This window comes from Electrona antarctica (genome assembly GCF_951216825.1).
Source record: "Electrona antarctica genome assembly, chromosome: 17".
Classification (NCBI taxonomy): domain Eukaryota; kingdom Metazoa; phylum Chordata; class Actinopteri; order Myctophiformes; family Myctophidae; genus Electrona; species Electrona antarctica.
In genome coordinates, this window is record NC_136798.1 from 21798336 (window position 1) to 21824468 (window position 26133).

Genomic DNA, 26133 nt, shown 5'->3' on the forward strand with positions numbered 1-26133 from the left:
AAGGCATGGGGAGAGAGTATGTTTTGCACTCCGTCCGTGTGTCCGTCCGTGTGTCCGTCCGTGTGTGTGTCCTTCCGTCCGTCCGTTACCAGCTAATCTCCGGCACCGTTAACCCGGTCGATGCCAAACTTTGCACACACACTCCCTGGATGCCAACGATGAACCTCTGCCCTGCATTTTCCAGAACGGCCTGTTATAGCGCCACCATGAGGCAGCTTTTCACATTGTTTACCTAAAACTGCACCGATCTGCGTGAAACGTTGCATGCACACTCCCTAGAGGCCAAGGACAAACCTTTCACCTGCATTTTCCGCATATGCCTTTTATAGCGCCACCAGGAGGCCGACTTTTGTAAAACACATTTTTTGATATTACTCCTCCAGATTCTGTCCAAAAATCTCACAAATCGTTACACAGTATCTCTATGGTCATGTGCTCAAGTCGGATCTGTCCGATATTTCATATTCCATCCTAATTGGCTATAATTGGCTTTCACAGTTTGCAAGATTGCCCCGTTTTGAACAAAAGCCTCAAATCATGAACGCAGCATGCAATTTACGTGAAATCTTTCACACATTTTCTTACTAGGCTGAGGAATATATCCCACCCTTTTCACATTGGCCTGTTATAGCGCCACCAACAGGTTGATTTTTGCAAAACACATTTTTGGAACAAAATGCCTCAAGTCATCCAATTGCCATCAAAGGCAAACATGTTTATATTACTCCTAAACATTTTGCCAAACATCTCACACAGTCCTATCCTCCTGGTGGAGACCTGTGCCCAGAAGGGCACTTTTTCTAGTTATGTCTACTTTGGGGCAATTCTGAAATATGGACTTTTTGGTTTTAGTTTTGTCTGTGACACTTGGCATAATTATTTCTACGCCTATGGCTCTATTCAGTAATCATTCTCTTAAAAAGATAGGAAAAAACAGTTTAGGTGTCTTTCAAACTGTGTTTAGGAAGTTACTTTCAAAATGTAGTAGTCCGACAGGCTTCTTTTGTTTAAAGTGGGAAATTTGGTATAATCTTTTTTATTGGCCTAAAATATTGTCTATATACAATTATACATACATTCATGAATCCACTTGCTGACCGGCTGTCTGTATTGAGCAATTCTTTTTAGGGGTTTATATGTGACCCTACCATTAACATCCTATATAAGGCAAAAATGTCAACATTTCCTTAAGTAGCATGTGACATGTCAAACTAGGGGGTTTTCATGATTCTGAATCCATTCCAAGCATTCGTTTTGCACAAAAAACACTCCTTGGGCTAAAAATGGCCAAGGAGTGTTTTTGAAAGAAAGTTTGTCATTTTTGACATTGCCTGCCATAGGATGTTAATGGTATAGGGTCTCAAGAAACACCTATATAAATTGCTCAATACTGACAGCCGGTCAGCAATATTTTAGGCCAATAAAAAAGACTATATACCAGATTCTTGGTTATTATGTCTCCTGGTGGTGATTTGCACACAACTGAGTGCTCTTTACTAATGTTACTTATTATATAGTACTTTAACATTACTTTCACTAAAAGTCCATTTTGATCATGCTGACAAGTGGTATCGGCTTGTAAATCATAAAATCTAAAAATAAATACAGACACAGCATTTGTAATGTATTATTTAATTGATTTAAGAGACAAAGTAATACTCTTTTTTACTTGAAGGCACACCAAGTCCACACAGTGATTTAGAAACAACATCTAATATGATGAACAAAATTAAGTGCCACAGTCAGGATCGACTTTTAGGCCAAACAATCTTGTTATAGTCAGAAGCAAATCAGGAAAACAGCACACCCAACACTCTTTGATGTCATATAGGCAAATTGTGAGAAGTAACATTACTTAAAATAGTAACTGTAATATTATTCCATTTCCAACAGTAACTTGTTACAAGCAATTCTTTAAAATTCAGTGCTTGGTCCCCTTCTCTGGACCCAGTAGATGGCAGCAGAACACCACATTGCAAATGCTTGGGCATCTGTGCTACAGAGATGTTTTTTTTTGCAGCAGAGAAGATACAGGTATAATACCTGGGCACTTCAGGAGACTAGCCAAATAAACTGGAGCACCACTCGACCGTTCTGCACGTTTTTGTTTATTGATTTGCAGGGGTGACTGACGTTTCCACTTTCGTCTAGCTCAGTGTCAAACAGGGTTTTTTTGCAGGCCAGTCTGGAAGTTAACTATACACTGTTTGTTCACACAATGATTTACAAATACATTTATATTTGGCTTTGGATAAATTAAGAAAATAAGCTCTGTAGCAAACAAAGGCTAATTATATTCACAGGTTTTGTTCAATAAGAGCATCCCCACAAATACATTTTTGAACGACACACAATTAATACAAGTTTAATTAACCCATTTAGGCCTGACGTCGAAATAAGAAAAACGTTCGCTCTGAAAGATATATTCAAAGATTTGTGGCGCATTTTCAAAAAACTTTCAAAAATAGCAGATCTACAAGCTCGTAGCGCGCCACTCTGTACATAATGCTTAGTTAAAACACCAAAAGGGGTTCCCGCAGGAAAAAATACAGTTTATATATTCACAGGTGTAAACCGTGTCATTTATGTCGTGTTATTTATGCATGAAGACCTATGGGACAATACTATTGCGAGCAAACTGACTTCCAGGTTGAAACACTTTTTTATTATCCCCTGGCAGGTTCCAGGGCACCTATATCAGGACCCCTGGGTTCGGCAGCAGATGCAGCAGTTTGAGAGGGTTCTACAGGAGCAGAGTAGATTACTGGCTGTATTGGGAACAGGTGAGTACTGCAGAAAGTTTACAAAACCACACACATCCAAATAAATTAAATTCAAGAATAGTCTACTCTGCACTTTGGACAATATTTATTTACAAGAAGAGAATCAATCTCTCTTATTCATTGAGCAAAGCAATGCTAAACTATTGTAATAATGATTTTATTTTAGTCTGTATTGTACTGTAATACAGTATAGCACTGTCCACAATGACAACACTGTATACTGTATCATCAATCAATGTGGATTATTCCACATTCCGTGAAACTTCATATTTTACATCTGTAAATTAATATCTGATATATATGGTCAAAGGTCAAGAAAAAAGAGCGAAAAAAAGAAAGGAAGGAGCGCATCTGTTACAACTGGGTGACAGAATTTATGCCAAAATGATGAGACCAATTAAGGCACAATAAAAACCCTAATGTAAAGTGGCTAATGCATTGCAATATTAAAATGCACCTATGCATTGCGGCACAACTTGAGCTTGGGCAGAGGACTTTTGTGGCGGTTGTGACAGACTTTTGTGGTGGTTCTGGACAACCGTGGGTCTGACCGACTCGACACCGCACTTATATTGTCAGGACCTCTTTATAAACAACATTGCTGAGAAACTGGCACTTCTTGTTTGTCTCTTCATCTCGAGCAAGAATATGCACCCTGCTTGATTTGCCAACCCTATTCTTTATTTTGTTTTACTGAGAATAAGGTTAGAAATAAGTTTAAGGTTAGGCATAGTTTTACTGGGGTGAATTTAGGTATAGGGTTAGGTTTAGGCATAGTTTGAGGTTGAGGTAGAAATAAGGTTACTGTAGGTTTAACCGTTTAAGCATATTTTACTTAGGTTACTTTAGGAATACCAGGCCGCGCAGTTCCGCCGGCTGTACGCCCGGGGTGAATTGGTAAAGGGGCGACTTGTTTGGTATTCCTTTTTCTGCTGTAATGTATAGGATACTGTGCTATTGTTGATGATTTATTTTGCTTGATTATCCTCTCTTCTGTGGTCATGTGCTGAACCTACTACAGTATGATGTAATTTCCTACTCAGTGACATGTCTTTTCTTGTTTTTCTTACAAACCGTTTTTTGTGTGTTATTAAGTGGTACAGTACATTATATGCAGATGTTGACAGTGAGGGTTTCCCACCTGCCCTTGGCAGGTAAATAAAACTTTCAGGCAGGTGAAGTTTGCTTTCAGGTTGCCCAACCGGGCAGGTGCTCGTTTGAGAGTGGACGCAACCGTCTTGTCTCACCACAATACGAGATATCTGTCTCAGTGATGTAAATAGGGTGCGTTTTGCGTCCCAAAACGCACTTTATAGTTTTGGGCCGCACTTCAAAAAAACCTCTGCGTCCACGGGATGCACTACTGTACTCAGCGTACAGTAATAATAATCCACGTGGGGAAAAAAATCGCGGAAAAAGAAATGCGGTAAAACAAATAATCTACGGACACGATCATTTTGCATGGCCGCATGCGACCTCATCCTACGTTATAAACGATAAAATCCACGTAGGACTCGTTGTAGAACCACTAGTTAACAACAACACAATCTGACGGGCGCCGCCATCTTGCTCAGAAACGAGCGCTGAGTGGAGCGCAGCCTGGAGACCAGAGCCGTTTAGAGAGAGAGAGTGACCACGACAACATACCGTTCAGTGACTCATGAAGCTCCGTGAATAAACAGTGAACGGGGTTGTCGCAACTCTCTCATCTACACGGCGCTGCCTCCGACAGAAAGACAGGCGAACATTTTTGAGCATGACAAACAGAGTAGACCCGATTGAATGGGAAACACACATTGTGTACTGTAACAAACGCAGACACTGTTGTATGTTGTGCGTTGTGGACTGGTGCCACCACACATTAACATGCCCGCCCCCCACCCCCCCAAAAAAAGAAGTGCCAAAGCCAACTGCAGGGCAACAAAAAATATTAGCAACCCTATTTTCTAAATCTAACATCATCATCTGCTAATGATGATGACGTGTGCTGCTGTGCACAGCCTACCTCCTCCATGACTGCTTCTACTTAATCTCCAGGTTAGTTTTGTAGCATTCATTTTTATTTTGTATGTATTGTGTAATGTGTCATAAAAACATAAAGATTTATTAACAGTTAAAACTGGCAGAATTATTATAGATTTCATATAGCCAAAATCATATGAAATATGTATGTAGTATGTAGTATTGTTTTTAATTCTAATTTATTTTGCTAGCTTTAGTTATAATAATAATTTCTTCTTCGTTTTCTACGTGAATATAACCACATTATAACCATATAAGATGAAATGGGAGTTAAATGCTGCAATTTGTAAAAATGGCAAAATATGACTCTTAAACGTCGCTGAAGTGGGACTCATCAAATGTCCCTGGGACTCATCTAAAAGACCACCCCTGCATCCCGGGACTCATTACATTGAAAACCTATTTACATCACTGCTGTCTAAACACCTGAACGTGGCCAGAGCGCTCTGTCTTCTGTTTTATCTGTAACCTTGTTAGTCACCCTGATGAAGGCAGTTGTGCTGCAATGCGTAGGTGCATTTTAATCTGGCAATGCATTAGCTGCTTTAAATTAAAGGCTTTTTCTTTGGTCTCATCTTATTATTTGTTTACAAATTATTAAACATACACAACTTCTGAACTATTCATCATAGAAGGATGAGGCTTATAGCTTTTACAATGTAGGCATACCCAGCAACTTAAATGGCATGAACCCTAGTCAACAAACAAGAGCAAAGAAAACAAGTAAGTGCTACAAATTAACTAGGATACCAGGTAAACATTAAACCTAGCATCTGTCTAAACATGACATCTAAATAACATTGTTAGCATTTGTGGTTAAGCAAAAAGTATACATCTTTCTAAATATTGTAATGTGAACAACTAACTAATATACTGCATAGAATAATTAGCATCATCAAAACAATCAATCAATCAATCATTTTGACAGTTCACTTTTTCTTTTGACTTCAGTTGAATGTGGCTTGTGATTGGTAAGCAGTTCCTGTGTGCCCTTTCAGATCTACAGTGATATTGTTTATAATACAAAGTATGTTCATTGTTCACAAACAGTAATATAACACATACTGTTCATACTGTACATATATAATCAGTAGTGCAGTTCTTTATTGCTTTTAGCTGTTGGCTTGAGATGGTTTTGCGAGTGTGTACCCTCCCACACTCTCCAGTGTGGGGGGGAGGGGGGCAAACAGCACGCACACCGAGGCCCGCCTCCACTCGATACATGATTGGAGGAAGGCACCTCTCTATCCTGATTGGATGAAGGATGGACCCTCTAGCCGAAAACAAAACCTAAGCCTAAACCTGAGGAACTCCTTATATGGTCAGCACACTATAGTAGGGAGGATTATCACAAGAAAAAGAAAAAGAAAAAGAAAGCAATACCCCTTGTACCCGTTACTTGTTCTATCGGTTGTTGGAGTACCCAGTGCGGGAACGATGCAGGTCGTGAATAGCGCAAGTTGGGAACGAATGTCCCACATGTTTATGCAATTCCCATTCTACTCGATTGAGGTTCCATTGTACACACGTCTACATATATTGGCCGAGTGGCACAAATGTGACGCAAAGCTTGGCCAATCTGTGGCCAATCAGGCAATTCCTACACCCCCAAACACTCAAGAGATTCGGTGCATCCTCTGCAGACAGATACAGTTTAGCAGTTCTTGGAAATTGTTGATCAGATCAAATTCCCACTCGGCACCTGAGGTTAGACGGTGTCCGAGTTGTGCCAGTGAAAGACAGACAGACAGGTTTCGTGAATTTACAGATAATATAGATTCTTATTATCGGTTGTATTCTGTGTCTAAAACAGTCCCTAATCCCTGGTGTTGCTGAGATACTAGTGGGTCATGATGGGATATTTTTTTATAGGACCCTCTCCCCCATAACCACCCCACCATATATTATTTTCCGTATTAACCACTATAACCAGTGTATATTTTTAACTGATATCCTCTTGGTAGTTTTAAAGGGTCTTTTCCGCCAAAATGTATCCAGCTTTCAGTGTCCTCATGCTCCATGGTCAGTTTCACGAGAGGTCAGTTTCACGAGAGTCTGTCTGTTATTCATTACATCTGTTTGGTTGTTTTGTTCTCATCTGAATTCCTAAAAAGCCCATGTCAATGTACTAGCGGTGTCATGTGTCATTTTAAATGACAGGAATATCTATCTATCTATCTATCTATCTATCTATCTATCTATCTATCTATCTATCTATCTATCTATCTATCTATCTATCTATCTATCTATCTATCTATCTATCTATCTATCTATCTATCTATCTATCTATCTATCTATCTTGCTTGAAATAAGCGTTCCCTTGATGACTATAAAGTAATTGAGGATAGTTTATAGACCACTGACCAACGGACAACTTTACTTCCTGAGTGATATGAAAACATTATTAAAGCAACATCACCAAAACATTTGACTCAAATTCACTGCATAAACTGTACCTCCCAGTTTATTTTGACAAAGTTCAAAGGCACTTCCCCTTGTTTTATTAGTTAATTTAAAACCAAACAGTATGGAGTATATCTGATTCCTCTCTCAGTAGATTTTCCCATGGTCTAGACATCTCCCATGGTCTAGACATGTTTTCCATCTCTAAAAAGGCCTCATTCACACTGGACTTTGAAATTCCATTTTTTTCCATCAAAGCTTTACTTTGTAGTAAGAAGTCAACTTTTATTGCTGTGCTGACAAAACTTCAACAACTGTAACCCTGAATCAAACTTAAACAGTGCTGTCAACTACAGTAGTTGCACTAAAATGTAAAATAATAATAATAATAATACACTTTCAATTGGTTAAAATTTGATTAACCCATAGAGAAGTGGGTGGATCAACTGCTTTGTGTAAGACCAGTTGTCCTCATTGTTTCAGCTGAATGACAACAGCTTAACCTTTTGCACTGCAAAAAGTTGTAAAGCCCATAAAGTATCACTTATAAAACCTCCAGTGATATATATATAGTGGTATATAGAAAAATCAGCAGCTTTTGAAAAGCACTACTACTCCACATAGTTGAGCAATTGCAAGTTATGAAACAACATGGACTGATGTTGAGTAATAGGGGAATACTGCGGATGAAATGTTATGTTACAAGACAGTAGACAGGTCCTGCTGTTTTTGTGTGGTACTAGCCACTCCTATAGACAGCTATGTGTGTCCCTGGCTGGCTGTGTTCCTGTGTCTGTCTGTTGCGCAGCCTAACACACACACAAACACACACACACACACACACACACACACACACACACACACACACACACACACACACACACACACACACACACACACACACACACACACACACAGAGGCCAGGGAGGAGAGCTTGTACGTACAGTACAGCAATACTCAGTTCAGACGGGTCTGATGTTTTGCAATTGAACTCACTCACAAATGATCTTAAATCATATTGACTACGTACATTCATTCCTACCACATTGACATTCAGCAGCATGGACCAGGTCACTGAGGATGTGTGTTTGCCCTAACCACTTTCACACTGGCCTCCCAAAATCTTCCATATGCTTTCACGATCTTTCAAATAATGTTGAAAATAGCATATCTAGAAGCTTACAACGCATCACTGTGCATTAGAGCGCTTGTAAATCAGCTATTTTCGATCAGCTTAAGTATAAAATAGGCCTTAAGTGGTTACCTTGCTGTATTCATATCTAATCCACATTATTTATATGTATTGGTATTGGATTGGTTTGGATATTCATATTAAATTAATGCAGATTTAATTGATGTTCATGTATCAACAGAAATGCCAGACAGTCAGAAAACTCCCTAGGCCTGAGCTTTGAGATAATCCATGCTTGATCTGACTTGAAGCATTGTACTTTAAATTTAGTCAGCCTCCTAAAATTCAAGTAAATCATTGTGTACTTTAACAAGAAAATGAAATGTATTTTTGAAGGATGTGATGATAAGTTTTCGAGTTCATGAATTAGAAATGCACAAATATTGACACAGATATTTTGGTGACTTATAAGCAAAATAAGAAAAGGAAAAAAATAAAATAAACTAAATCATTGATCTTTTGCAGCAGCTTTCATAAAAGTTGAGCTTTCATAAATCCTCCTAAACTGATTTGCAGATCACACAAGGGCCAATTCTAAAAGTCATATTATCTGAATAATGTGGCCCGTGCTCAATGGCTCTGCACCCTTTGGGAGCATGTTGTCCTTGTAAGTCCCAATTTCTCTTGACCCCTTCTGAAAATAGAACACATGCTGGGATGGCAAGCCGACCCCCGATGAAAGAACAACAAAGACAGTGAAAACGAAAGACAGTCAGTTCTTGTCTATCATCGGCAGGGTGACTGGTGTAATAACTGGCGACGTTATTCGAGTTCCTGAGGTAGCGGTCGTTGTCAGGGTTCCAGTGAAAAAGTCGATACTGAGCTTTCTGCGTATGACGGCGGGGCAGAAAGTGTCCAGGTAGGCGTCTTTAAAGCCAGAGTAGCAGAAGCAGTAGACCAGCGGATCCAGCAGGCAGTCGATGTACGACAGCACCATGAATCCATCATACACCTGCACCACCACGTTCTCCACCTCCTGCCATTCCTTCAGCCGCACAAACAGCAGCGCCATCCTGGCCAGCGTGCACGGCAGGAAGCACACAGAGAAGACCAGGATGACCGAGATGACCAGGCACACGGCCCGCTTCAACTTGGTCTTGTCCCCGACTGTCTTCTTCTTCAGGCGGTTGACGATGCGCACCGTGCAATAGATGAGGATGAAGAACGGGATGAGGATCTGCGTGAAGAAGACCACCTGAAAATAACAATAAAACACACCCAAAAAGATTAAAATGAGGGAATATTAACAACATTTTTGTCTCATACATTGCTGTTACCACTGCTGCTGTACCCTGCCAGTGATGGCTGACGTGTCTCCGCCCTCACATTCAACACCCCCAGCTAATGAGTGACACTGCCCAGCCTGTCAGTGGGCCCTAGTGGGCTTTTGGATGGAAAATAACTTACAGAAATGGTATGTGGTTCTTACCATTGACTGGCGCATTGACTCTTACTCACCTGAGGAAGTGTTGCTCTTCTGTTTTTCCTCACATAATATTGCAATAATGCACAAGCATCAGGGTCATAGAATGTGTTTCACCACAATCTCTGTTTACTGATGTCTTTCCCATAGATCAAAAAGCAGATGTATACTGTACATTGTACTGGACTTTGTACAGTATTTGAACTGACTGTACTGTACCTTCCTGTTATTTGTCCTGTTCTGTGTTAAGGTGTTACTTTCCCCTCTATTCTCTTTTGCCCATTATTCCTGGAACTGCCATGTTGAAAAAATCCTTTCAACTAACACTTTTTCTTAATTCTGATTCTGAGATGTCATCTTAGTTTTGAAACACAGATGGCAATTGGGTCATCATATCGCTATTGGTGAAGGCTGCAGAAGCTTTCAAAAGGGTCAACGAGTTGGAACAATTTTAAATTCAAATATTACTTTCAAGCTGTTTATGTTGGGATATGTGCCAACATTTCAATAACGGTGCATCCCTAGTTTTGGAATAAATTCAGTGTTTATATGCCTTTTTCAGAATGGGCAATTATTAGATCATATCGACAACGGTTTATATCAGTTATTGGCCAGCCCATAACGGCAATTAATTATATCGGATATCGATATTGTCCAGCAATTTCATATCGCCCATCCCTACTTTTCTTCTTGTGAAGCATTTTATTTAGGCAATGCAAGGCAGTGGGCAGTTTGTTAAGTAATGTTAAGCTAAGCTTGTCTGTAAGTGGACTTACAATCAATATAATCACATACTGTTTTACATATTTTTACTTTTTAAAAGAAAAATGTTGTACTGGAATCGATGGCAGTTGAATTAAAACCTTGCCCAAAAAGTGGAGATGACGAATGATAACTATACTGGCGTCAAAGATGATAACTGATGTCATCGATTCGCTGTTTTTAGAGAACCTCTTAATTACGTCAACATTGTTCTTATGAAGCAGTTTTGTATGTGGTATGGAAATCTGACACTTTCATTCCCACTAAAGCTGTGGGTGAATAGTTACATACATTATACAAGGTTGAGAGTGGGGAGATTAATGGAATAAAATAAAAGGTTAATGGACACCGGCTGCTGTTCATACGGTACATTACACCAGTATAGAACATTGCCAGTGGAATAACGGCTTTCAGTGCAATGGGAAGGAAGGGGGCTTAAGTACGACCATGTATCATCAGCAGACAAGTGTGTATATTATATGTGAGCTCAGATGCAGGAGAAATTGGAGAATCTCTTCTGAAGTTATCTTTCTAGGAATCAAACACACAAACAGATTACAGTACCCTGCTACGTGCAGCTATGGGTAGGATAAACATCTCTTACTTGTTTCGGTTTGTGACTCACCCTGACGAACACATTGGTACAGCATGTTTTTAAATGTAAGTCTTCTTGTCGATATTACATAAAGGTATCATAAGGGAAAAGGCTCGAGCACATGGATGTTTCGACAGCAAGTGTCTTCTTCAGTATGGGAAATGGGAAGCCAATTATACTCCTCCCTTCATTACATCAAATCATATAATAATGGATTGCATTTTTATAGCACTTTTCCAAGTGCTCAAATCGCTTTAAAATGATCCATTCATTCGTACATTATCAATCAAGCAATGAAGGGATGGGTATAAATAGCTTCCCATTTCCTCTTCTGAAGCAGTCTGAAGAAGAAACTTGCAAACACAACTTTAGACCTGTGCCCGTCAGCCACCGGCCTACTTGGGAACGATGCAAATGTGGTGTTGCCATGCTGGGAATTGTACAGGTGAGCTGACTTAGGCTCATTAGTCCACTGGCAGAGTCTGGCCAGAGCCTTTTGTGGTGGTTCTGGACAACCGTGTATCTGACACCGGGTACTGCACTCCCTGTGGTGGTGGGTGGTGGTGTGGATCTGCGTGTGTCAAATTGGAAGTGGACGGGGTGAATGGTTCTCGAGGTACGTGGATTACAGACGTTCACACGTACACATACTGTACACACAGAGACGTGGTGCATTCATTGTAAGATGTTTAAGATTCTCCGTTTGTGTACTCCAACCTTATTCCATAATGATGCTGCTGTGGTCGCTGTTTGAGAGGCACCGGTTCTCATCCTGATGGTCGGTTTTAAGCCCAAACCACACCAATGGGTCGGGTCAGGACAAAACGTTCTATGGTCAACCACACCAATGCAGCTCCTTGCAACTCAATGTGTGCTTTACCTTAAAACTGTTGTCCCGACCCAACCCTTTGGTGTGGTTTGGGCTTTAGTGTGTGATCTTTCTCATTTAAAAACATATATACAAGATTATCTTTTCTTAAGCAAAAACAAGTCAATTCATTTAGAAACCAAAGCCGATCTGTACCTCTCTGAAGGTGTCAGTGATATCTTGGGGGTCGGTCTCGAACATGCGTCCGTGGCTGTTGCAACACTCGAAGGTCTTCAGCATGGTGGGGATGGTGAGAGGTAGCAGGAGGAGCCAGATGAGGATGGAGATCTGAGGGGACTTCTTCATGACCCTGATAAAGTTCCCCCGCCCGAGGTGGACCACGTTGAAGTAGCGGTCGAGCGACATGGCGGTCAGGAAGGCGATGCTGGCTCCTCGGTTGAGGAACAGCATGAAGAGCATGGTCTGGCACACAAATCTATTGCTGCTGCGCCTCACGCCATGCTGGAAGTGGTAGGCCTTGGCTGGAAGACACACGACCAGCAGGAAATCAGCCACCACGATGTTGAAGAGGAAGATACTGTTGGTCTTCCAGAACTTGAACCTGAGCAGGAAACGAAACAAAAGTGGCATTTAACCCATTTAGACCTGAGAACTGATTCTACAAATGTCTTGACACTTGAATCATGACAGTTTTCTGAAAAACCTATGTTTCTATGTCAGTGGTGCTCAACCTTTTTCTGTATTTGGCCGTGGACCCCCGTCTGAAAATATGTTGTCCCCCCCCCCCCCCCCCCCACCGAAGCAAAGACTTGAGTTAAAAATGTTCGCTCTGAAAGAATATATATTCAAAGACTTGCACCACATTTTCATGATTTTTCAAAAATAGCAAAAATCTGTATTTGGTGAATGAATTAAGACCCTTGTGTGTTTTTTATTGGATTTAGATGAGCACAAAACAATGATTTATATAAGCCTTTTAGACCCAACCTTGGTGTGTTCATTCTTCTGTAGGTACAAATCACAGTGCTCTTGTTACATATTACCTTATGTATCCGGCAATGATAAGCTCAGGACTCAGTATATGTAATGTTTTAAGAAAGATGTTTGTGTGGCTGTTGTCCAACCTCATCCAGCGAGCATTTTGATTTGATTTAGATTTGATTTGATTTGATTTAATTTGATTTGATTACAGAACCACATTAGCTGGTGCCCTAGCAACCAGTCTCCCTGGGGTAAAAAATAAACAAACAACCAAAAAACATAGTAAACATTAGTAAACATAAATTGTGAATCCCAAAAGTTAAAAAGTCAGGACTTGACACGCAATACATAATACAGTAATTAAAAGGTTAATTATGAGTAAAACTAGCAAAAAACAATTTACTGTGGATGCAGTAGAGGTTTCACAGCAGGTTAAAGGGAGATAATGACCTATAAATAAAATCTTGTTAAAACATTAGTTCTCTGACCAAGCAGTATAAGACTCATGAGTCATGATTGACCTGAACAGTACCTGTTTATTGAAAGACAGGAGAGGCAAGCAAGCATGCAGCTCATGTTGGATCATAGTGAACAACCCAGGACAATCTGGACTGCCCTATTTTGGACAACCTAGATTTTCTCGAGATCACCACTTGCAGCAGATGACCAGACCATAGAGCGGTAGTCATAAAGTGACATAAAACTAAACTTTGAGTGCAATACAGCATCACTCCAAACATGCTCATGAGATAAATGGCTCAGCAGTCAGCATCTTCCATCATTATGATAGAGATCTTTGCAAACTTGTAACAATTGATCAAATGCACAGTAAAGTCCTCAGTGTTCATTTAATTCAGAGTTTGTACAAATGTAACCGGCCCATTTAGTTACATTTGTGCACCCAGTTACAAATGTATACATTTACACTGAGGATTTTACTTTGTGCATTGGTTAACCACTGCACAATTTGGAACAAATTGTATTGCCCTCCCACAAATTAAGACAATCTGGCCATGTCAAGCAGGAAACTTTCCATGTGGCTTCCTCTGGGCACATTCATTTGCCCTAAGAGATGCTGAATACTGCTGAATTATGAAAGGCGAAAAGTTGTGTATACTGTGTGTGTGTGTGTGTGTGTGTGTGTGTGTGTGTGTGTGTGTGTGTGTGTGTGTGTGTGTGTGTGTGTGTGTGTGTGTGTGTGTGTGTGTGTGTGTGTGTGTGTGTGTGTGTGTGTGTGTGTGTGTGTGCGCGCAGCCCTTTGCTATAATACATGTGATTTATATCATCTATTGTCAAGGCATCTTTTGTCAAGGATTTTATCCATAAAATATAGGTTCCCATGTCAAATTACAATGAAATGCCCTAGTTATAAACATATGTTTGCATATGAGGTGATGTTTTCCCCAAACCTGAAGAGGAAGATGTAGAGGACCGTGAGGTTGAGCGGCAGGCCCAGCGCAAACTCTCCAATCATCAGCCATGAGAGGATCTTATATGTGACAGGATTAGTGGTGTTGCAGTGGTCAGGAGCCGGCGTCACATTTGTCATCAGTGTTGAATTCCCAGACACATCCATAGTTTTTTTTTTAACGAGCTCGTCTTTGCCAGGTGTCCAGCAGTAATACTATTTCCACAGGCTTTGTAATCGTAGTATCAGCAGTTTTCTTCTCAGTGGTAGGTAGTAACAGCTGGAAGACCTTTGAGCTACCCTCTCACCCAGTGAGTACTTGTTCTTCAGGCAGTGATTTCTCTCCTCACCGAGACGCGTCAAATTCTACAACACCCTTCTGAGAGCCCGAAGCTGCTTCTGACCCTCTGTCAGTGCACCCCAGCTTGCACTGTCAAAACATTGAGAAAGCATACGTACATCGGACGTAATATATACAGTATATGTACTGTAAATATATGTATGGTCACTAAAAGATGATTCCAAATAGTTGAAGAAATAGCCCTTTTCTGTCAGTGTGCCTGCTCTCCTGCACACTGGATCTGGCACTGGTCTCTCAGACTGAGGAGGCGTTCAAAAATCATTTTAGAGGTGTGGTTTAAAGAGAGGGGGCTTATCTCTGTCTGCGAAGCTTCAGTGATCAACTCCTGTATGTCTCATCTTTCCACCTCAAACCCTGTCATCATGGCAAGTCTCGGGGAGTGTCGATAACCATCTCATCTGCAACATTTGAGACAGTGATCTAATGACGTGATTTCCGTATTACCCTTGTCTTTCTGGGAATTTCATTGCTTTATTTCCTTGTTGTTGTAGTTATTTTCAGGGGAAAATACCGGGTGGAAAAACGTATGTGGAATGTCATCATGACCTACATCATGCCTGAACTTGTCCTTTAGTCAACAAGTTTGGAGGGACATGGATGGTGGCTCAGTGCCCAATGCATAAAACGACACACAAAATATGTCTTAAATAACTTAAATATTTGGTATGTGGTTACTGCATTTTGAGTATGACGACTACATCTTGACCCTCCACTGTGGATAAGGATGGGGCCTAAGACAACATGCAACACAGTTGAAATATGCAGTTTGCTTGTTGGATTGAAATGTGTACATGTGATATGATGAGAGCCAGCTCTTATGTCAAAGCCAATGGAAATAGGAACACATCTCAAGTAAGCGCTCCCACTTGCAGGGGGGCTTGGAGGGGGTTTAATATATATTTGGTCTTTTAAAGCATATTCTTTATGGTATTTACTGCGTTACTAGGCAGTGTATATATAGTAACAACTGTATTACCCAGCAGTGTATATCTAGCGACAGAGACAGCTAAGATGAGAGAGAACCGGAGGCATACGACTGAGGTCATGACCCGGATCGGAAGCCATTACATTATGACTGGCGTTACTAGCCAACATCATTCACAGCACCATGGAATGTATGTTGGAAGTTGTAAAGAGAGTTTACTGCATTCTAATATAAACATTGGAGCAAAGCTTTGCTTGCCTTTAGTGTTGTGTTGTAATAAGAGGCAACACTTATTTGTGGATATGTCTACTGTGACTGCTTAGGTATGTGCTCTAGCTTAGTATTTCTCAACCTGGAGACTGGTACATTTTGACCACAGCAGAATCAGCCTCTCAAGCTGGCCATCACGGTGCAGACAGTTTCTCTGGCTTGTTGGCACTTAAACTTTACTTTATTTTAGTGATGGGAGATTAATCGGCAAACACATCGGTATCGGCTGATTCTAGTTGTTTTTAGATTAATCGGCATCAGTTCGATTAATCGAGACCGATTAATGAATCGGTCCGATTAATCGGTCTGTTTTTACAGATAAACAAGCCCAAAGTAACAGCTTGAACAGATCTACAAGCTCACAATATTAAATGTAAAGGTATTTAAGTTAAATCTGACATGCCTAAGCCTGCAGTGCAGACACCCTGTTACATGTATTTTTCAAAATGGACAAAATAATTAAAAATATAAAAACATCACAATAACATGACAAAAACATAAAATACACCATACACCACACCATATGCAACTGCCTACTACTGTAAGTCTAATACAGAATAAAATATCTAAAGCCTATTTTGACATATCTAAGATTTGAAATGTATCGATGATCACATGTTTGAGACATTTACCCTTGTTTTAGTTGGGTTTTGAAAGTGGTCTGTACGAGGGACCTCACAGTCTCCTCTGGTAGAGTCTGACCTAGTTCATTTTCCTGTGGATAAAATCACACACTGAATGAGGAGGAGTTCATATAGACACAAAGCAGAGACTTTTAAACGCCTTAAAATTATCAAAGCTTAAATATATGTATATGAATACTTTTCCAAAATGCTACAATGATGGTATATGAGTTTGGTTTCTTGTGTAAGCCTTGCTGGCTCTCTTGAAAAGTTGTTCAATTGGTTGCAGGACAACCAATTTGTGAAACAATGTGTGATAAAATCTTGCAGTGGAGATATGTTTTAGCAGCAGCGGTTGTCAAGAAAGGCCTAATCTGTTTCAAAATTTGCAGATTGAATTTAACTGTAGGCCTACAAACACAGCCAGTCACCTGTTCATCAATACAAAGTTATTCTGACTGGGATTCATCCTATGATTTAATGTTTCTATCCTTAGTTTTCTCATGCCATGCTAGTAAATCCATCCATCCATCCATCTTCAGCCGCTTATCCGTAGTCGGGTCACGGGGGCAACAGCTCCACCAGAGAGCTCCAGACTTCCCTCTCCAGAGCAACATTAGTGACTTCCTCCTGGGGGATCCCGAGACATTCCAAGGCCAGTGAGTCGATGTAATCCCTCCATCTGCGCCTTGGTCTGCCCCGGGGTCTCCTCCCAGTGGGACGTGCATCGAGGACCTCCAGGGAGATGCCCGAGAGGCTCTACTCCGAGCCTCTCCCGTGTGACTGAACTTCTCACCCTATCTCTAAGGGAGATGCCAGCCACCCGTCGGAGAAAACTAATTTTGGCCGCTTGTATTCGCGACCTTATTCTTTCACTTCATGACCATAGGTGAGAGCTTTGCCTTCTGGCCAACTCTCTTTTCGTCACAACAGTGCGGTATAGCGACTGCAATACCGCCCCTGCCGCTCCGATTCTCCGGCTGATCTCCTTCTCTGTCATGCTAGTAAATGAATGGTTTAATGCAATTTATCTGAGTCATATGCTATTACCTTCACAGTCACAATATCTCAATCCAATTGAACATCTATGGGAGATTTTTGACACACAGTGCTCAAAGATGTGTTAGACAGTGCAACATCATTAACAAAACAAATTAGGGGATATCTTTTGTCAGAAGGATGTTCCATCCTGAGTCCAGTAGAGTTCTAGAGAGCCCAATAATTAAGACACTTTATGTCGGATTGTCAGAGTGTCCGTAAATACATGGGGGAAGATAACCTGAATACAGTTTGCACGTTTGATATCTGCAGCAGGCAGCCGCTACCTGTGTCTTGTCAGTGTGTTCTTGGGGATACTGAACATGCACACTCCTTGCTGGTCACTAAGAGCTTTAGGCGCTGTTGAATGACTAAAGTGTTATATGGAATACTAGTACAATAATGATAGACACATTCTCAACACATCTTTGTTTATTGCTATTGGGAGCCAACCCAAGGAACAGCCAGGAAAGGAAAGAGGCACACTGCCTTTGTAAACACACTGCGGCGTGACAGCAGAGCCAATCCCATCTGAACAAAAGGCTTGAGAGATTACAGCAGAGCTACTGTAACAACACTGCAGACCCTGATGCTGGATTGGAGGGTGTGGAGAGCAGCGATTCAGGAGGCCCAAGTCGGTGTTGGCTAGTCCGCACTCACACATCCCAATGCTATTTGCTCAATTGCTCAGGAACTATTGCTAGGCACCACAGGGAGGGTGATGATAATATTATGTCTGCATGTTTAAGGTTTTGACACCTACATTATCGTAGGCTGCGCTGAGCACTGCAATCTGTAAATTGAATTCTGTCCAAGCTCTTGTTTCCTGGGCAGCGGCTGTTTTTTCATCTTTCATATTTTGTCTTTCCACCCACACACCCACACGCTTTTGAAATAGTATCTCTGATTTCACAATGTACTCGCACTCTCCTCCTGCTGTTGGTCTACTTGTTTTCTATCCTTCCCTGTCTAATTAATACTCAACAAAACTCACGCTCAGTCTTTTGCTGCCACATGATGTCATGGGGTGTGATGCTACACGATGTGTGGGTGCTCTGTTTATCCTGAGGTCCGGGGGCATAATACACACACAGAGATTACCCACTACCCAAAGCTTTGATCTTCTAAATCATTCCACCGTACAATGAAAGGCCCTAGACTGGCTTATATTTATTGGTTATACGGGGGCATTCCCCTAAGATGAATAAGAACAGCATTTGAATATGAGTAACATATATACGACCTGTTATTTCGCGAATCATATTCGCTTCCGTATCAGCTCGTCAGTCGGGGCCCCTGGAAGCAGGACAGAAGGCTTGTTCTGTCATGGAGAATTCTGACGTGTCTCTACTTTCTCAGACACTATATAGAAATCTTTCTGTCGCTCTGTGACCTTGCTTGAGCACATGCAGCTAGGGTGCACACTCTCATAATTAATGGTTACTGCTTAAAGGTCTACTTTATCCCAACAGGTGCATGCTTAAAGCAAACATAAAAAGTCCATAGACTTGGCTGCCACTTGATGTCATGGGGGGCACACACAAAGCCAGACAGACGTTGCAGGGAATGGCGCCCCTCAAAAATAAATGACTTTAAATGCAACAGGATCATACCGCAAATGATTATGTTTAACTCTGTCTCTCTCGCTCTCCCTCTTCTCTCATTTCTTTCTTTCTTACAGGGCTGCTGTTGTCACCCTCTCTACCAGGCCAGTTTATTGGCACCCCACCTATGTTGACACTGACTAGCGCTGAGAAGGTAATGATTGTTGTAAAGTACTGAGATCAGACTATTTTGATAAAGGCTTTTCAAACCTTTTCTTCTCTTTCCTTGTAACCCGAACCTTTCACTAATCTCATCATTTACACTCCATTGTAATTGATAAAGGCTTTTCAAACCTTTTTTTCTCTTTCCTTGTCACCCGGACCTTTCACTAATCTTATCATTTACACTCCATTGTAATTAGGATTAGAGTTAAATTAGGCATTATCTCTGAACATACTTTACATGCCAGAATGGAATGCATTTTATTCAAAAGGCAGAAAGTGAAACCTGACAATGACATGAAATTCAGGTTTTGTGTCCCTGTGAAAAAACAGCTGATAGAGAGAGAGTTCAGTACATGCCTTGTGGACCCCTGTGTGATAGACAAATCCAGACTAATACTATAGGTGGATACGTTTAAAAACAATGGGTACATTATTAAAACAATCTCAAGCTTTTCACTAAACTGACTTATTGTCACTCCTGATGCAGTTAACCACAAATATCTGGTAGCCCCACCCTACTCCCCGGAGTCCCCGCCTGTCTCTGTTCTAACAGTTAGTGCTCTTTCTGGATTGGATAGAAAAGCTAAGCTGATTAAAAAAAAAGAATAGCCTCCCCTCTTGTCTATACTATTCCTCTCTCTTTCTACCCCCTCTTTTCTACAATCATATCCACTCACACCCTAATCACATTCTCCTATCATTCACTGTCCACTACTCCAGTTGTTCTCAATCTTTTCAGGCCGTGATCCCCCAAAATAATCACATTGGTACCCTCCAAAACAATCATATTTGAACTGGGGACTGACCCCCCACCCTGACAATCACTTGGAATTGTAGGAGCTACATTTTGTTTGACTCGGTTCCACAGATAAATATTGTGAAAATAGCAGATCTACGTTGTATATCTGCAGATTTTTATATTGTTTAGTTTGTTGATTACTTTTGATGCAGTAATGGTCTTTTTCCTTCTTTTCTTTTTTTAGGTATTAAAAAGGTATTAAGAAATGTGAGGACCCCCCCCTGGGGGTCCCGACCCACTGGTTAAAAACCACTGCACTACTCTGTCTCCCTCATTCTGTCTCTCCTTCACCTCAGAGGTCGAGCTCCGCAGAGTTACCAGCAGCCGTGGTGTCATCTGCCCAGTCAGCTGTTAGCAGCCCCAGGGCACATTCTGTCCCAACATGCCCTAACCAGAGTAAGAATGCTTCCCAAATGCATCTAAACATCACAGCACATCACAACATACTATACAGCTTTGTTTGTTTTTTCTTTACTGCAATGGGATATCAAATGCCAGCCCTGACATTTTTTTTATATCTAATATAATTTCTTAATCTTGAGGTCATCTTTTTTTAATGATTCAACTTTTCAACATTATTATTCTTAAATGACAGTGGAGAGAGAGTTGGAGAGGAGGGGAGGGTATTGGGCAAAGATAACAACACAGGTCTGAAGTCAGGAATTTAACTAGTGAAGTTGCAATTATGCAGTCAAAGCATTAACTGGCTGACTTACCAGGGTGCCTCACATAAATGCTTCATGATTGCTATTCATTTGTATTATCTAGCCATGATGATAATGGTTGCTTGCCAAATATTGTTTTTAACTGATCTCTAAGCCAGGGGTTCTCAACCCGTGGCCGTGGGTCTCGCCAAATTATTTTGAGGGGGTCAAAAAAAAGAGTTTACATAGTACATGCATAAACTTTCCTTAATGATTATATCTGGTTTCAGTATTCATTTATGATATATTTTCTCTAATATTAAGGTTATTTTTGCAGTCAGTTTGTATTGGGGGTGGGGAGGGGGGAGGGGCGGGGTCGCGAGACATGGCCAAAGCAGTTCCGGGGTCCCCAGCCAAAAACGTTGAGAACCCCTGCTCTAAGCTAATTAAATCCCTTTCATTTTTGGTTCTGCTCTCTGACTGACATTGTGGACAGGTTCATGCCTTCCAGCTTTAATGGAGTCAGGTGACTCATAGAATTACACATTCTTGGGGTTAGATTTAGGGTTAGGTGCTCATGATCAATTTTGTCTTTTGCATTTGGAGTAATGTTGACAGTCATGAGGTTGCATTTAGTGTAGAAATGTCTCTGGCCATAATTGTACATGTGCCCTTATAAGATCACACCAAGTACAACTGTGCTTACATTTATGACAGTTTGAAAACAAAAGTTAAATCGTCAGAATGCAAGTCTGGACTTGGCTACATAGTTTACTCTACTTTTCTGACTTATTTTAGATTTTCAGATACCATCAAAGTGCACACTTTCTCAACCCCTTTAAAAGCAGTTAATGTAAGCTTTGATACATAAGGCTTAAGCTGTACTGTAAGTTTTCTTTCTTTTTGTTGTTGTTGACATATTTACACTGGTAGTGATGCTGCAAAGTTACACTACAACTCAAGTTATGCTGTAATCCATCCCCAAACCATTTTTTTAAACTTTTATTAAATTGTTAGTTATTAAATATCATCTTGAACATTCAGGCCAAATTAAATAACAATATACTGTGTACTCAAACATATTAAAGCACATTTTATTTACACATTTTTCACATTGCAACACTAAAATAAAGTGAGGGAAAAAAAGCTGAGGTATTTACTGATCTTGAATTATAAGGCCTGATTTTCAATTGCAAATTTTAAGTTATTACACAATTATTATTATTACAAATGATAACATCTGTGTGATGTGTCAATTTATTTTGGGGGACATATTTAGTCAAACCAGCCAATGCTACATTGTCCTATTACTTAAATATGTAAACTTTTTTCTTTCCTTTTTTTTTTCTTTCTTTTTTTTTACTGAAAATACTATAGTTTCAACTCTCCATGCAACTAAATGCAATTCATTTAGTTTTCTCACGCCATCTATGCAACATCCATTGGAATCACATCAAATGTAGAAATGTAGAATACAGAAATAACATTTCCAGTGCACTGCACTTCCTCTAACTGTTAATCACTGTTGCCCGTAAAACATGACACATACATTTGGAAGATATGACCTCGGTCAGACGAAATTGAACCTGTACGAATCATGATTTAGCTATGTGTAAATACCGCCTTGATAAAGCTGATTCCGATTCGGATGTGTTCTATTAATAGCCAAACAGTTAGCAATAGACGTGTCATCACAAATAGTCAAGCATAATATATCATAAAGGTAGTTTGTTCAGCTGGCAATCGGGAGCAAATCGCATACAGAGGTCTGGCCTGTGTGTGCGTCAGTTATTATACATTAACTACAGTCTGGTAAACAATAGTGTGACACACGTAGGATGTGCTCAGTGGGAATACCACAGATTTCAAATGGCATAGTGACCAGCATGAGAACTAAATTGAGTAAATAAATAATTTTACTGGAGATCTAAAAAATGACATGTTCTGATCTGGCCTGGGACAGTTTCATCAATGTTTTTGACTACTCACCACTGCTTCCATTCGCCAGAGTATCTTAAACTCCTGGTCTGGGATCTGAAGCTAACATGTACTTTTGTAGAAAAGGATTTGGAAAGATTTCCTTCCTGATAATGATGTCAGATGATGATACATTCTGTATTTGGCTTAAGACAAGGCTTAAAGGGATAGTTCACCCCACCAAAATAATTTTTTTTCTTTTTTTCTTTTTCTACTCAACCCATGAAGACTTGAATTCATTTTTTGTTTTTGTCAAGTCAATAATTTGATGACCAGCAGTGGTTCCCTATTGGAGACACAAAAGAGTCTCCTTTGTAATGCCAGTTTCACAAACATGATGGTAGCCTGATAGGCATTCTCCTTCAAACATAATATGTAGATTGAAAAATGTCTATTACAAAGTTAACCAGGCTCCTTTTGCTGATTCAAATCATCTGCATGTAAGAACAGGCATTGTAGTATTTTCATTGACACACGCTGCACACTTGCTGTATAGTTTTGTGAAGATTACACAGCCATCAAGTCCTCTTCTCATAAAAGCAAAACTAAAACTGTAAGTTTCACCTCCAAACTTACACTATGGTTGTTGCAGTCATGTCTATTATAAGACAAATCTGAAAGGTAATTTGAAATGAGGTTGTCTTTTCATCTGAAGACCAAGTCCTGTATGCTGGGGATTTTTTCTTATCATTCATCAGGACAAGTTTTTCTCTCTATCTCCTGGTAGTTGGCTTATGGGTGGCACTGTGACATTAACCCTTTACTTGACAATGACTCGGGTCCCCCAGGGATCTGTACACGGTCCCTTCGCTTTCCAGCTCAAATCACCTCGCTGAAAATACAGCTCTATAAGATCATAACATGTCGCATTGTGAGCTTGTAGGTCTGTCATTTTCACCCATTATGACATGCCCAGAATTGGGAAGCTATAGGGTTCACGTGGTCAAAGGACGTTGTTATCGTCCTTGGGTTTGGAGACTTGCCCATGGGAACCGCTCGTTTCCGGCAGTGCAATGTCCTCTTTCAGGAAGAAGGGGAAGTAGGTGTTGAGGTAGAGGGCTTTGAACTTGGTGCTGCAGAAGCAGTAAATGAGCGGATCCAGCAAGCAGTCCATGTAGGACAGTACCATGAGGCCGTCGAACACCTGGGCCGCTCTGTCCTCGGTGATCTCCTTCCACTCCTGGACCCGGGCAATGAGCAGCATCATCCTGGCCAGCGTGCACGGCAGGAAGCACAGGGAGAACACCACCATGACGGAGGTGACCAGGAACACGGCCCGCCGCAGCTTGGTCTTGTCCCCGACTGTCTTCCGCCTCAGGCGGTTGACGATGTGCACCGTGCAGTAGACCAGGATTATGAAGGGGATGAGGATCTGCGTGAAGAAGACCACCTCTCGCACGATGTCCACCACTTCCTGAAACGAAAGCACCGTCCACTTAATGACTCGTGAGCAAAATCACTGTTTTGTGTGGTGCACTGTGAAGCTACGCCGGTCCAATTTAGAACGGGAAGAATGGCTTTTGAAACTTGTAAGATTAGGTTGTATTTTATAATATAATACAATAATAATTGAATGGATTTCTGTCATACTGTACATAACATTAACATCATAAATAAACATTGTGAGGAGAGGTTCTTCAGAGGACGAATAGGCCCAGCTCATGCACAACTACTGCTCCTGCAAACCTTGAAGCTAGTTTTCTTAACAGAATCTGGTTACAGTCATTATGTAATAATGTAACATATATCTCGCTTCATTATTTGCAGAGCAAAAAAGGTATTGTTAGAACACGGGTGTGGTAAGGGCTGTACAAATAGACTTGACTTGTTGTATGTTCACTTTCCACCATGCACTCAAAATGATGTGTTTTGAGTCAAGTCAAGTTTCAGAGATATTAACACTAACATATTATTTATTTTCATTTGTTTTATATATTATCTAGCCTACTGAGCCAGCGTATTACGCCGACACAAACATTTAATAAAGATTGTTTGACTGTTTCTGTCTGAGCAAATTTGCATCAGATGATGCGTGCATGTGTATGTTACATGATTGGTGTTCTACACTGTACCTTGATCAATGCATCTTCTGAGGTGCCGTTGTTGATCTGTCCGTTGAGGCTGTTGCAGCACTCGAAGGTCTTCAGCATGGTGGGGATGGTGAGTGGCAGCAGGCATAGCCAGATGAGGATGGAGATCTGAGGGGACTTCTTCATGGCTTTGAGGAGGTTCTTCTTGCCCGGGTGGACCACGTTGAAGTAGCGGTCGATGGAGGTCACCGTGAGGAAGGCGATGCTGGCCCCCCGGTTGAGGAACAGCATGAAGAGCATGGCTTTGCACACAAAGTCATTAGCACTGCGCCGCTCCCCCTGGATGAAGTTGTGCGCCTTCACAGGCAGGCAGAAGAGCAGCAGGATGTCAGCCAGGACCAGGTTGAAGAGGAAGATGTTGTTGGAGTTGGACTTCCAGAACTTCAGCTTGGTGACGAACAGGTGGAGGACAGAGGCGTTCAGAGGCAGAGCCAAGATGAAAATAATAATCATCACAGCTGCATAGAATTTATATAGCGCCTTGTTAAAAGCCTCGCAGTCCTCAATGGCGTGGTATTGTGCTTGTGCCATTTGAAAATGCACCAAATAGATCTTATGCACTATACTGCTCAGAACAAAAGAGAAATACTCATTCCTCCGTGAAAAGGTTTGTTTGTGTAACTCTGTGTCCTCTGTTCCCAAGATGAGATCTGTTCACTCACAGCAATTCTTGCTCAGCAAGCTGCAGTGTTCCAGGATGAAGCAGAAAAATGGATCCCCAAAAAAGTTTTTTAAACGCAGAGGTGGGGAATTCCGTCACACCTTTTGTTTTGCAGTTTTGCAGCCTTTTGTTTTTGAAAGCGGATAATGAAAGTAGAAGTCTGCAAGTAATTCTGTCTTGGCGGTGCTGAGAGCTGAGCTCTTAGTAGGCAACACGCAGGCAGCCTCTTTGGGATTGTATGGCTGTTCAGACTTGTTATCTTAGCTCCTCCCTATTGCCCAAGGCACACAGTGAGTCACCAGTTGCTGTTCCTCAGCAGGGCAAACTGGGGCTTAGCAAGGCTATGTAGTATGTATGGACAACATCTAGGTTTGACCACACTTGGTGAAAGCAATGTTTTAGTTTTTAGTTTTCTTATGAAACTAAAATAGAAAAAGAAAGAAAGAGAGAAACTTTGTATGTAGTGTAAAGTGTGATATCAGGCCGTGCTCGTCTGTCAAGTCCCATAGTGTACTATCTAGGCAATCAACCTATCAGCCAGCCACTGAGCAAGTTGACATTCTACGTCAGAAAAATG

General features: G+C 40.9%; 3 protein-coding genes across 4 annotated transcripts in view; 1 reads left to right on the top strand and 2 right to left on the bottom strand.

The window, feature by feature from the left end:
• LOC306940366 (uncharacterized protein) overlaps positions 1 to 26133 on the top strand; it is a 50237-nt gene that overhangs the window by 2473 nt on the left and 21631 nt on the right. For both annotated transcript variants that reach the window (XM_079525408.1, XM_079525409.1), the window contains exons 4-6: positions 2681 to 2783; positions 19298 to 19374; positions 20481 to 20580. In XM_079525408.1, the coding sequence (XP_079381534.1) occupies positions 2681 to 2783; positions 19298 to 19374; positions 20481 to 20580 (280 nt within the window). The remainder of the gene's footprint in view (positions 1 to 2680; positions 2784 to 19297; positions 19375 to 20480; positions 20581 to 26133) is intronic.
• On the bottom strand, positions 8661 to 14567 carry LOC306940501 (12-(S)-hydroxy-5,8,10,14-eicosatetraenoic acid receptor-like; the record flags this gene model as incomplete). Its single annotated transcript, XM_079525599.1, has 3 exons — positions 8661 to 9596; positions 12206 to 12611; positions 14401 to 14567. 3 exons carry the CDS (start codon positions 14565 to 14567, stop codon positions 9114 to 9116), a joined length of 1056 nt encoding a protein of 351 aa, XP_079381725.1. The 3' UTR covers positions 8661 to 9113.
• Positions 17071 to 25661, bottom strand: LOC306940367 (12-(S)-hydroxy-5,8,10,14-eicosatetraenoic acid receptor-like). Its single transcript, XM_079525410.1, has 3 exons — positions 24878 to 25661; positions 22252 to 24219; positions 17071 to 17089 (listed from the first exon to the last, which is right to left on the bottom strand). Exons 1-2 carry the CDS (start codon positions 25424 to 25426, stop codon positions 23749 to 23751), a joined length of 1020 nt encoding a protein of 339 aa, XP_079381536.1. The 5' UTR covers positions 25427 to 25661; the 3' UTR covers positions 17071 to 17089; positions 22252 to 23748.